Source organism: Leptopilina boulardi, unplaced genomic scaffold (assembly GCF_019393585.1).
Source record: "Leptopilina boulardi isolate dan_hultmark-lab unplaced genomic scaffold, ZJU_Lbou_2.1 LbouV2_1, whole genome shotgun sequence".
Classification (NCBI taxonomy): Eukaryota; Metazoa; Arthropoda; class Insecta; order Hymenoptera; family Figitidae; genus Leptopilina; species Leptopilina boulardi.
Genome location: NW_026137640.1, coordinates 682772 through 695607, shown reverse-complemented (window position 1 = coordinate 695607; position 12836 = coordinate 682772). Strand labels below are relative to the sequence as shown.

Below are 12836 nucleotides of genomic sequence, written 5' to 3'. Positions count from 1 at the left end.
TCACTGAATTAGAGACGCAAATTTCTTAGAAAATAATATATTTCTTCTTCTTCTTCTTCTTCTTCTATAATAAATGTTCCGTAATTTTAGAAAATTGTCTCTTATTTCCTTTCGATGTTTAAAACTGTGATTTGTGTTTTGTCTTCTAATCTCTAAAAAAAAAAAAAATGAAAATTTCAAATTTATTACTAGAAAACATCAAATAAAATAAAAAGTAACTCACCTTTGAAGAAGTTCATTTTCTCGGAACATTCTCTTGTGCGGGGATCAAAAATAATAAATAAATAAATAACTAAAAATAAAAATCTGAAAAAAAAAATTGAGGAAAATAAATCTGAAGTGATGTAAATGAAAATTGGCCAAGTTTAAATATTAACATTTTTTTTTTTTTTTTTTAAATTGATTGTAAATTATTATATTAAAAAAATAGAATGAAATATCATTGTATGAAAAGAAAAAAAAAAGATTCAACTGTGACTTGGCCTCATTTTCATCTAAACTCTTCATTTCCACTTTATCAATTGTGATACACACATATATATTTTAAATGGCATAAAGATGTATACAATTCTATAAACATTCGGTAATAACTTATTTGTATATAATTCATTCAATATGTAATGTTCACATGTCTTAATGATTTCTACATTTTTTATTAATGACATTGTTCTTTATAATAGTAAAATTTCATAAAAAGCACTATTTGCTGAGAACAATATTTTTGTTTTAAATTTATAATTAGATTTTTAAATAGAATCCGAGAAGCACTTTTTGTCAATTAAAATTAGAAAAAAAATTAAAAATTCCATAACTGAATTATGTGAAATATATTTTTTTTTAAATTCACTTTTTCTAAATATTAATGTAATAATTGACTGTCTTTAGCAAAATAATATCTGTCGACTATTTTTGTTTTCTTTTTTTTTTTTGAATCTTAATAATTATTAAGATTTTACTAATTTAATTTTTTTAAAAGTATTTTTCTTTATAATAGGCATAAAAGTCGTTTCCCTTCAGTCATGGTAATAAAGTATTAGTATAAAAAATAATTTAAGTGTAAAATATAATAATATAGATTGACATTATTTCATTTAATGCCAAATTAAATAATATTTTAATATGATATACATTGGTTAAAGAAATTTATTTGATTCAAATATTCGACTACTTGACTATTATCAAATAAATAAAAGTAATCAATTATTTGAATTAATTAAAATTTTCAGTTATATATGTAACTCTACAATCAATCATAAAATATTCGATTCTTGAGTGCGAATTAACAAAAAATTTTTTAGGCAAGAACACTAGAAAATTTTAATTCTGACTATATTTTTTTTTTATAAATGTTTAGAAAAATTGTAATTATTATTCAATTAATTAAAAATGAATAATGAAAGAAGCTATTAAATGAACACATTGAAAATGCACACACATTAAAAAAAATCACTATATGTAACATTAAATTAATTAAAAAATGTTAATAAAAGCATTTAAAAATACATAAATGAGTCTGCAGCATATTGCGCAAAAAAAAAAAAAAATACAAAACCATTTGGAAGCGAAACTTAATTGTTAATGCATAGAGGCAGTGAAACTTTCCGTTAAAAAAAATTTTTAATTAGTAAAATTCTCTAAAATTTCTCTAACAATAAGTTAAATTGAATTTATCATTATAAAAACAAATCAATTAATTTTTTTTACTGTAAATTTTTATATTTGCAATAAAAAAAAAGTTTCTTCAAATTTTCGGAAAGTTTACCTAGAATAATCCGAAATTCTAAATTAATTAATTATCTATTTCAATAGTAAAGAAAAATAAAAATATTTCTAGAACATGGAACGACAATTTTTACAAAAATAAGGAATTTTGAGATTTAAAAATGATTTTTGATCACAAAGACGTTTTTCATATATATATAAATTCATATTGAAAGCAGTTAAGCAAATCGGACTTGCTAATCCAATTTTCTAAAACTTTCATTTAAAGCAAAATACTATTTTTGTTTTTATGAACATGAAAAGACAACATTTGATACATTTCTTTTTTTTTGCGGTATGCACTGCACACATACTTAAAATTCAATGGTTTGTTTCTTTTTTTCTATAAGTTTTATTTACAAATATATTTATATATATATATACCTAAAATTTGGCAACAAGTTTCTCATTCACAATTGATTGTATATAGTCAACAAATTAACGGCACTATTAAACAATTGCATTGTATATATTATGTACATTTAAAAAATTTTTTTTTCTTGCCACCAGCAAAATGTATAAATAGCACAGAATATTTGATATATTTATAATTTAAAATTTAAAGGGATGTCATGAGTTTTTTTTTTTTAATTAAAAATATCTATTATTTCCTTTTTTTTAAGCTCGTAAGAAACTCAATTTTTAGAGTCAAAATTTCAAACTTAAAACTAAAATTGTAAAATAATAAAGAAATAATGGCAAAAATCACAGTTTTTTTTTTTTACTCTGTGATTTAAGGACTCTTGCATTTTCATAAAAGAATATGCTTTTGTCTTAAAAATAATTTAAAAAAAAAGATATTTTATAAATATAATTAAGTATATATAAAAATTAAGATGGTTTAAAATGTTCCATCGTTGAATTAAATTACGTAAGTATGAAGCACAATAATGCAGAATTTTACACGAATGCTTTAAAAGAAAAACAATTTGAAACGCGTAAGATTTTTTTTTTATTAAGGCTTTGGAATGCGATAATAAAATTAATATTATTTACTTTTAGATGACAATTTCGAAGAGAATCTGTCAAATTCAAGTAACTTTTAATATACTATTTTTTTTTGAAAGTTAATTATTCTTTCAAAAGATTACTTTTTTTCCATTTTTTAAAAGTGAAATTTGTATCAAAAATTTTCGAAGCTTCGATCGAAATTTAAATTTGATAGCTGAAATGAATTTCATTTCAAATTTTTGTTTTTTTTTTATATTTATTTTGAGAATCATTTTCTTGAAAATGATTGATTATGCTGGTTTTTTTTTCTTTGAATTATCAATTTCCTATTCAGGTACGAATAAAAAGTATATAGTGAGAAATATTGATGAATTTACCTTTTTTTTGACAAAACTATGTCTCTCATTCTCTCTCTTTCTCTTTCTCTTTTATCTTTAACAACTCGGAGATGGGTGGACTTGTCAATTTGATCATCTTTGCATCCTCCCTCTCTCTCTCTTTATTATCACGCATTCTAATCCTTTGAACGCGCTTCTATTAAAAATTCAAAGACCCTGCGCGGCCAATTCATTGAAAATCATTCTGGAGCATTTGTATTGTTATAATCATTTCTTCGTTGCAATCTCTCTGGATGTGAGCACGCCAACTGACTAAAATCACGAACAACATCATTGAATGTTTCATCACCTGAAACTCCAATTTCAGAATCTTTCATTTCCTCATTCAATAATCCAAGTCGTAATCTGTAAAAAAGAATCCCAATTTTTATTTTTCATAAAATTATTTCAATTATATTAAAATAATTTATATTTCTTTAAAATAAATTTTTAATATATAAAAAAAAAAAACTTACAAAGTGACTATATCTGCATTAGCTTCTTTTACCGCAATGGATAATGGTTTAACACCGCTTTCATCTTCAATATGTTGATCAGCGTGATGTTTTAACAATAAACATACTTGGGCTGTGTGTCCTTTTTAAAAATTAAATAATAAATTATAATTACCATCACAAAAAAACATAAGGAAATTTAAATTAGTATTTTTTTTTTTAATTACCCAATTCTGTAGCCAAATGCAATGGAGTTTTTCCATCAGCATCTTGACAATTTATTCGAGCACCATTCAAAAGTAGATATTCACAAGACATTACGGAACCCTATAGAAATTTAAAAATATAATCTAATTGTAATTAATTAATTTTTTTTTTTTTTTTTTTTGAAAACTTACGCTAATTATCGCTTGATGCAATGCACTTCGTCCTCTGTCATTGACATTATTCCACAATTTATCAGCGCCAACGGCCAATGCAGCACACATAACAGGAAGATTATGTGCCACAGCAGCTTTATAAAGTAACATATCGGGATGTAAATTCACAATATCTTCTTCATCGGCAAATTCTTCTTCTTCGCCAGCTGTTGAATCTTGATCTGAACTTAATTCCAAACTTGATTCTAACATTGGTTTTGGCAAATCACAACCAAACAATAGAATATCGGAATCTTTTGTTATTAATTTTTTATTACATTTCTCCGTACCAATATCTTTACTATCGGAACGATCACAAATATCACCAGTTATTGTTGAATCAATACTTTTAAATGATAAATTACAATCTGAACTACCACTATTATTCACTTTATTATAATTATCCTGAATTTCAATTAAATTTTCATCATTATTTTTTCCAAAAGCTGTTGTATTTTCAATATCATTATCTTGTGATTTATTATGTTGAGAATTACGTGAAAGAATTTTATTATAGAGAGTTGATTCATTTCTTAATTCAGCATTTCCACTATCCTCTGAACTAACTGAATCTCTTTCAATTTTTTTCAATTTCTCCGATGAACATAAACTTTCTGTTGAATTTGTACCCTCTGAACTGCTAACAGATTGCGATGATTCTTTCACTGATTTTAATGTTGGAATTTTATTTCTACTTGTTAAATCCATTTTATCACGACTTCTTGGTCTTCGACGTAATTTTCGTACGCTCCACATTCGAAAATGCATTGATTCACGACTTGTATGTTGTCCCGTTGTTAAAGTTGTTGTAAGTGGTTTCACAAATTTTTTATCTATATATTTGGCCTTTATCCAAGTCTCACGAAAAGTTCTATAAAGAATGGATTTTTTATTTATGTATGTGATTTAAAAAAAAAGAAAAAACAACTTACCCATTGCATTTTGGTGTTGCTCTCATAATATCCGGTGGTATTGGCAATGCTTCGTAAATATTATTCACTACTGTATTTCCTAATTCTGCCATTACTTTCAAAATTTCCGGTTCCCAATCGTCAAGTGTCAAAGATCTCACTTTACTATAATGAACTCCAAGACTTCTATGAGCACCCGAGCATGCAATGCAAAGAGTAATGCCTAGATTAATACTAGCCCATGTTGGATTATCGCCTCCACAATCACAGCAAATATTATTTCCCGGTATTTTGAGCAATTGTTCCCATACTCTGAAAATTTGAAATTTTTTTTTAAATATTTGATTAAAATAAATGAAATATTATTTCTTACCTTGTTTTCGGTTTGGGAGGAGGTCGTATAGGTCCTTTGCTATCGTGTGTTTGAACATAAAAATTGTTAACATTTGAAACTGTTCCCGTTCCCCTTTGAATTGCTGCACCAATTGCTTGTTGCATTGCTGTTTTCCATGCTAAGTACATCTCTTCACTGTCTGCTTGCAACATATGGCTTCTGTCGTAACAAAAAAATATTAAATTAAAAAAAAAAGAATTTACTTTCAAATAATCAAAAACATTAAACTCACTTTGTAGGACTTAGAACTTCAAAACAATTTCTTCTATCAAAATCATTTGCTGGTTTAACAGTGCATAAACGAAGATCCTCTTCCATAATTGTAAAATCTTTATCACCACTTCGTTTACGATAAACAAGTTGATGATTCTTTAAACAAAACCATCTTCTATTCCAAGTTTTAAATGCATTACTTGTTCTTTTAAATAAATAACCTTCCATTTTATTTTTATCAATAATTTGCGATGGTATAATATCACGATTTGTCACATAAATATGACGATTTTCCATTTCTTTTTCCAATTTTGTTGAATCACCTCTCATTCGACTTAAATCATCGCTGAGTGTTTTAAGAAATGGATCTAAATCTTGAGCTAAATCACTGCCCTGATGATAGAATGTAATACAAGCATGCATATAACTCAATAATGTCCCTAATATTTCATGTCGCCTGCGGGCTTGAAGCATTGTTAATGCATGAACATAATCCAATGCAGTATGACGAAAACATGATCTTGTTGCTGATAAAATATTAGATGTCTCTTCATATTCAGCTGGTCGTGATTTTTGAACTTGAGAATTACGATTTAATGCAATATCCAAATCACTTGATATTTTATCAAAATAATGTCGAGATTCCTTGACTTTTTTAATATCACTGCAAATATGATAAAAAAAGGTAAAATTTATTATCAGTTTCAATTTGATTTATTAAACTAGTTTATTACCTTTTCACAAAAGAATTCAGATCTTTAATCACAGTTCTTGACGCTTGATCCAAAAGAATTGTTTGAAATTTGTTCATTTCTTGTAGGGCGTGAATCAATTTGTTTAAAAATGCCATTATCTCTGCATCATCGCTAAAGTAGAGAGATAATTCCCAAAGACTATTTGCAAATTGACTGCAAGGTGGGGGAAAAAAAAGTTCATTTTTTAAAAATTTATTAAATTACATTAATTATATTTTATTTAATACTTATAATTTTATAATTATTTTATTAATTATATATTTTAATAGGAAAATAATAAATTTAAAATAAAAATTTAAATTCAAGTATTGAGATGCATCAAAGTGTGAAGCTTATCATTAAACTTGATTGTATTCTACGCGGGAACTACGGTATGAGTCATATATTGAAGCAGAGAAATAATTTGCCCGCGTTTCCTGCCCCCCTTTTTTTTCCGTATGGTACACAACATAACTATAGCACACATGTCACATTCCTGGGATATTCATCGTTATTATACATACTTGGGAAAAAAAAAAAAAATATAGCTTCAATTAATTTTAATAAAAATTACAATCAACTTTCTTAATTTAAAGGAGAAAAATTTATTTTTTCTTATAGAAAAAATTTATTTATATAAATAATTATATAATTAAAAACACAAAATATTAATCACGAAAAAATAATAATTTCTAATTAATAAAAATTAAATATTTACCTCTGTTGTCCTATAAAATGTTTTCCAGCATCGATCATTGAACTGCAATTTTTTATAACCTAAAAATATAACAATTTTTTTAGAAATATTTTTAATTTTCGCCTTCAAAAAAAAAAAGAGGGAAAATCTACCTTATCTAATTTTTGCTCCAGTTGATCTATATTAGTTTCCATATCTTCAATACACATTCTGTAAACAATCGATATAATCACATTTAAATTAGAATAAAAACACTAAATTTTAAAGTTCAAATAAAAATAAAAAAAAAATGTGAAATAAACTAAAAAATAAATAACAGTAAAATAGTAAATAAAGAAGAAATGATTTCAAAATTTGAAAAAAGAAATTTAAGACAATTGAGGTTAATAACCTGTGAATTAGACATCGCTGAATTTCGAAAAGTATTATGCGATGCGAACAAAGAACCTATATAAATATACAATTTACATATTTCATGTGAACTATTGGAAATAAATACTTTTATGATATTGTGAAACACTTAAAATTGAACATGTAACAGCTGCGAGTGACTCACAATTTAATTATTATAAAAATTAACAAAAAAAAAAATTATAATAACTTACCGGAATTTTGGCGTATCTCGTAGACACTCATCGAATTCGATGAAAGCCTTCATGATGAATTTTTTTTATGTACGTAATGCAGGAGACTCAAGGACTAGTACTCTTCTATCATTCCCGCTCTTTGTTTTATTTTTTTTATGAAAAATGAAACCACATAGTGTATAAAAACAATTGTGTAAACTTTGTCGAAGCACAAAAAACACATTCACTTCTCAACACTTTTTTTTTTATTTGTTGAATTTACTTTAATCTTTACTCACTGACTGCGACTACTGTCAAAATTCATCAGCTGTTTACAAAGTTCAAGTGCTACCAACTTTTTCAAAATAAATATTTAAAGGTTCTCTTTCTATTACCAAACATTGAAAAAGGATAGAAATCAAACTAGTGAGTTTAATAAAATCTCCCACCAGGTGGCGAACAATCGTTTCGCCTTTATGATATTCATTTTCAATGTGAGTTATGCTTTCTATATTATATTATCGATGACAATTATCAAACGATTTTTTTTTGTCAAAAATAAACATTGTAGTTTACATATTTTTAATAATAATAAAAGAATAAATTGAAACTAAAACAAAAAAAATAAAAGTGATCACGTTTTTTCAATACCATATATGTGATAAATTATTAACTGATAATAAAAATAAAATAAGGATTAACCTATAAATATCAGAATTTTTTGAAAGGTAAATATATTTTTAATTTATAAAATTCCATAGGAAATTATAACTAATAATAAAATTAATTTTTTAAATAAATGACAAATAAATTTAAATTTACGAAATTCCTGAATGTGATAACATTTTTTAGAATGACTGATCCTATGATATTAAAGAGACCAAAGGCAAATGAGGATGAAGATGATTTGCTACGAATGCAGGAGGAATTTATTCAAACAAACAGTAAACCATCAGTAAATATTTCTTATTCTAATCAATCTAATAATCAAAATAAATTTCCCAAACCGCGAGCTATATCAAAATTTGTTTTAAATAAAAAATTAAAAACTCAAGATTCCGAGGAATCGCTTAATATCGATAATGTAAAGAAACCTTCGTCTTCTTCTTCTTTTATTCTCGGTAATATTGTTGAAAAAAATACAGCAAAACAATTTAATCCCAAATTTTCCAACGAATTAAACGATGATTCTTTAAAATCTGGTTTTCCCTCTATTTTCATTTTCAATGATTCAACAGCAAATGAAAATGAAAGTTTATTTTTGCAAGCAATTTCAAAAAATAAAAATACCATTTCACATGAGGAAATTGATGTTAAATTTGAAGATTATGGTTTAATTACTGAGGAGGATATTCTTTGTGAAAAAAGAAAATTAGAATCAACTTTAAATCCAAATTTAATAGAATTTATCAAGCGGAGAAAAAAAGAGAAGGATCGTTTAAAAGAAGAAAATAAGAAAAAAATAATTATTGAAGATACTATTGAGAATGAAGAAATTCCAGAAATGATACAAGAAATTTTCACTGAAGCAAAGAAAAATAATTGGATTCATATGGATGTTGTTGAAAAGGAAAAGGGAAAATGGATGATGGATGTGAAGGAAAATAAAAAAGTGAATTTAAACGAATCATATAATGCACGTTTTGATTTTAATGGTATACTTCTTCCGTTTAATGATGAAAATATTACAATTGATAAAGGTTTACATCATCATGGCGATGAGCCTGAACGTCCTGGTTATTCATTACAGGAACTTCTTCAACTTTGTCGTTCTTCATCACTTCAACAACGATCAATTGCACTTCAAACATTATCACATATTATTGAAAAAAGTCGTCGTGGTTGGTATGATTCTGTTCTTAATCCAGCTCCACTTACAGCGTTGAATGAAAAAAATTTATTTCTACTTTTACGTTTTTCAATTGACGATTCATCAACAACTGTTGTCACTGCTGCATTACATGCAATGAGAAATTTTCTCTATAACGAGGAAGATGAAATATGTTTAGATCGTTTATTTGGATTAAATGATTTTGCTGAACCAATTTTAAAACCAAATTTAAAGGATCTTAAGGATGTGAATAGTCTTAAGGATCATGAACTTGCACAATTGGACACTATTGCAACAAGTTTAAGATCGGATATTATAAAGAGAATTAGATATATTTTAAGTGAAATGCAACCACCACCTGATGGTGTTTCAGCGGCTTTAGAAATTTTAATACGTTTATGTAGACACTCGGCATTGCAAATTATTAGTGTGGTAAATTTACTTGATTGTATTGTTAAAAATTTTATTCCATTCACAACTGATAAATTAATTAATGAAAAAAAAATAACTAATGCTTATGGAGTGCCAATAATTAGTGCTTTGCGATTTTGTCGAATTTTTATTACATATGCGGGTAAACCGGCGGCAATAAAACTTTGTCGATTAAATATTATTGGCTCTATTGTATCATATTTGAGCAGTGAAGCTGGAACTCATGGAATTTTTTTACATATTGAATGTTTACGTCTTTGGAAAATTCTTCTTTTACATGATTTTACACACGATGTTTTACAAAATTCTCATATTATTTTAAATACACAATTGAAAATTTTCATAGAAAATTTAAATATTGGTCAATGTTCGGAATTATATTCTGAACATGCAACTGCATTAATTTCTGTATTAAGTCATGAGGTGTCGTTTCGTTCTGATATTGTTTTAGCATTGAAAAAATGGAGTACACAATTGTCGAATATTTCTTTGCCAACATGGGGAAATATGAAATTAATTCTTCAAACTTTATTGGCAGTTGAAGATATTTCCGAAGGTTGCTTTCAAACAAAATGGATTGTAAATTCAAAAATTTTTGAAAATTTAAATTCAACTTCTAATTTATTAAGTGGTTTTTCCATTGCAAAAGAAAGAAATCCTTCTTCATTGCCCAGTCTTGGGGCTTTAACTGAAAATGGACAATTACAACCATTATTATCGCAAAATTCTTGTTTTCCATTTTTATCACAAGCATTGCAGTTCTTTATGCATTTCTCACATAAAAATGAAATTGAAATTTTCTTTAGCCAATTGGAATTTGTTAAATATATTTCTTCACTTTCCAATTGTATTGATTGGTCATTGGAAAATTCATGGTTTACTCGTATTGAATTTAATTTCTTGATTAATGTGATAAAATGTGGAAAAATTATTGAAAATAATCTTTCATCAAAAATGAAAAATATCCTTTCAATTTTAGCAATCAAATTAATATCCACTTTGCCTGGAGATTATTCTAATCAGACGAGAGAAATTTTACATTATATTTTAGATCCTCAAAAATTGAGTGTTGATGAAATTTTAAAAAATCTTGAAGATTTAAAATTGGACAATAAAAATCAAAGTAAATCAATAAATTTATCCAAAGAACTTATAATAATTTATGAAAGTTATATTCCACTCAAGGGAAATTGGGAAGAAACTTCATTGCCCAAAGATTGGATTTTTCTACCATTAATTGATATTTATAGAAATTTAAAAAATTCCCAACAACTTGATATAAAGGATACGGAAAAAATTGTTTTTGTTTTAAATTTATACAAAGGATTGCCTGAACTTGTTGAGAATTTAACACCAAATTTACAATTTAGTCGATTAATTCTTGTTTTTTTGTGTGAAACTGTTTTCAATGAGAAAAATGTCTCTCCACTAATTGAAAATATAGTGTCGAGTTTTTTGAAAAAATATAATAAAAAATTAGATTTAACAAAAGATGTTCCGGGTTTAAGTTCTTTTACTGATATGTTCACTGAATTATGTGAAAATTTTTTCTCACACTCATATGGTAATAATAATTTTGCTTTAATATTATTGACATTTATTTTACAAAGACATGATGTTCATTATAGAAAAATGTTGTGGTCTGAACATGCTGGAACATTGCGATATATAAGAATAACTGTTGATAATTTATTATATTCTATTGATGAATTTTTATATCCCATCGAAATGGACATTTCTTTAATTGAATGTTATATTAGATCATTGATTCATGGAATTGTAAAAAAAGAATGGTGCTCCATTCCGTATATTATTGCATTACATCATAGTGGTATGTTTTTAAAAAATTCGGAAAATCAATTGGCTATACAAATGAAAAATGGTTTAGAGAAATTAAAAACTTGTCAAATTGCAAATGAAATATTAAATTACGATCCGAATAGTAAAATTTGATTTTTATAACAAATGAAAAATAGTTTAAAAAATCTTTTTTGTACAAACTGAATAAATATATATTTTTTTTTAGAGAGAATATTATTTGATTTAATATGCAAAAACAGTAAATTTTTATAAATAAGTTTTATTAAAATCTTATGAGAAAAATTTACATTTGTTTTGCTTCAGTTTGTGTGTTTTTTACTTTTTGCTGTGACGGTAAAAGACCAAGGAGAATGCAATCTGCTTCAAGAATAGTTAAATCTTTAGTTGATCCTAAAAATCTCGTCGATAATTCAAGTTCTTTTATTTTTAAACGTACAATGGAACCTCTTACATAATCGCTGAAAAAAATACAATTTGAGTAAAAAAAAAAAGTAAATTAAATTTATCTTTTTTTTTGAATAAAACTTTATTTAAATAAATTACCTAGCGTTTTGTGAAGGTCTTCTACAAACACAATTAAATTTCCATCCGAAATCAATATGTAAATCATTGTCAACAACGTGAACAACTTTTCCTTTAACAATTTTTCCGTTTGGATCACCAATCTATTAAAAAAAAAAAAATGTTTATTTTCCAAATCAATTAAAATGATAAATAATTTTCTTACATCAATAAGTTTTGAATGACGTAAAAGAGTTGCAAAACTTTTTCCTTTCTTAACTTTTTCATCTGAAAGTGATTTATATTTTTCAACTGATTTTGCAAATCCACTTAGTTCATTATTATTTTGTTGTGTATTGTCATTTGAATTTTCCAACAAATTATCAGTTAGTTGTGAAGATATACTATTATCTTCTGATTTTCCTAATGAATCTTTTATTCCTTGGTCTTTTAATTTTTCTGTACACAAATATCGTGTTAATTTTGGACACATTACAACACTGTTTGTTTGACGAATTTTATTACACAATTTTTCTAATCGGTGCATTTTTAAATAATTACTTATTATTTTAAGAATTGACACTTTTTTTTTAATATTTATACCCCGACATGAAACACGTGAATATAAATAAAACTTTACCAAGGTTGGGAAATTAAGAAAAAAAAAAAACTGGAAAGGTCCAACGTTCCAAATGTGTATACGCATTTTAAAAATGGCGGGAATATATGGTACAGCGCACGCGCTCACCGTCACATTTTGGAGGTTTGTCCAA

At 25.8% G+C, this 12836-nt stretch overlaps 3 protein-coding genes across 3 annotated transcripts; 1 reads left to right on the top strand and 2 right to left on the bottom strand.

The window, feature by feature from the left end:
• Positions 1-407: 407 nt before the first annotated feature.
• Positions 408-7828, bottom strand: LOC127281958 (arf-GAP with coiled-coil, ANK repeat and PH domain-containing protein 2). The gene is made up of 11 exons (XM_051306024.1): positions 7518-7828; positions 7065-7122; positions 6934-6992; positions 6216-6389; positions 5501-6145; positions 5248-5427; positions 4896-5186; positions 3943-4834; positions 3772-3871; positions 3566-3686; positions 408-3455 (listed from the first exon to the last, which is right to left on the bottom strand). Exons 1-11 carry the CDS (start codon positions 7568-7570, stop codon positions 3290-3292), a joined length of 2739 nt encoding a protein of 912 aa, XP_051161981.1. The 5' UTR covers positions 7571-7828; the 3' UTR covers positions 408-3289.
• Positions 7829-7986: 158 nt separating this feature from the next.
• Positions 7987-11770, top strand: LOC127281891 (RNA polymerase II-associated protein 1). The gene is made up of 2 exons (XM_051305902.1): positions 7987-8206; positions 8331-11770. Exon 2 carries the CDS (start codon positions 8332-8334, stop codon positions 11692-11694), a length of 3363 nt encoding a protein of 1120 aa, XP_051161859.1. The 5' UTR covers positions 7987-8206; position 8331; the 3' UTR covers positions 11695-11770.
• A 31-nt stretch (positions 11771-11801) lies between these two features.
• On the bottom strand, positions 11802-12717 carry LOC127282373 (28S ribosomal protein S28, mitochondrial). The gene is made up of 3 exons (XM_051306601.1): positions 12290-12717; positions 12106-12227; positions 11802-12020 (listed from the first exon to the last, which is right to left on the bottom strand). Exons 1-3 carry the CDS (start codon positions 12608-12610, stop codon positions 11846-11848), a joined length of 618 nt encoding a protein of 205 aa, XP_051162558.1. The 5' UTR covers positions 12611-12717; the 3' UTR covers positions 11802-11845.
• Between the last annotated feature and the right edge of the window lie 119 nt (positions 12718-12836).

What these genes read in the sequence shown, in the direction of transcription:
- LOC127281958 (XM_051306024.1), bottom strand. Translation starts at nt 7,570, where the DNA reads ATGAAGGCTTTCATCGAATTCGATGAGTGTCTACGAGATACGCCAAAA. An exon ending in GCATTTGGCTACAGAATTGG is followed by an intron (nt 3,687 to 3,771) that starts GTAATTAAAAAA and finishes ATTTTTAAAAAG; the next exon opens with GACACACAGCCCAAGTATGT. An exon ending in AATGCAGATATAGTCACTTT is followed by an intron (nt 3,456 to 3,565) that starts GTAAGTTTTTTT and finishes TCTTTTTTACAG; the next exon opens with ATTACGACTTGGATTATTGA.
- LOC127281891 (XM_051305902.1), top strand. Translation starts at nt 8,332, where the DNA reads ATGACTGATCCTATGATATTAAAGAGACCAAAGGCAAATGAGGATGAA.
- LOC127282373 (XM_051306601.1), bottom strand. Translation starts at nt 12,610, where the DNA reads ATGCACCGATTAGAAAAATTGTGTAATAAAATTCGTCAAACAAACAGT. An exon ending in GTCATTCAAAACTTATTGAT is followed by an intron (nt 12,228 to 12,289) that starts GTAAGAAAATTA and finishes TTTTTTTAATAG; the next exon opens with ATTGGTGATCCAAACGGAAA. An exon ending in AGACCTTCACAAAACGCTAG is followed by an intron (nt 12,021 to 12,105) that starts GTAATTTATTTA and finishes TATTTTTTTCAG; the next exon opens with CGATTATGTAAGAGGTTCCA.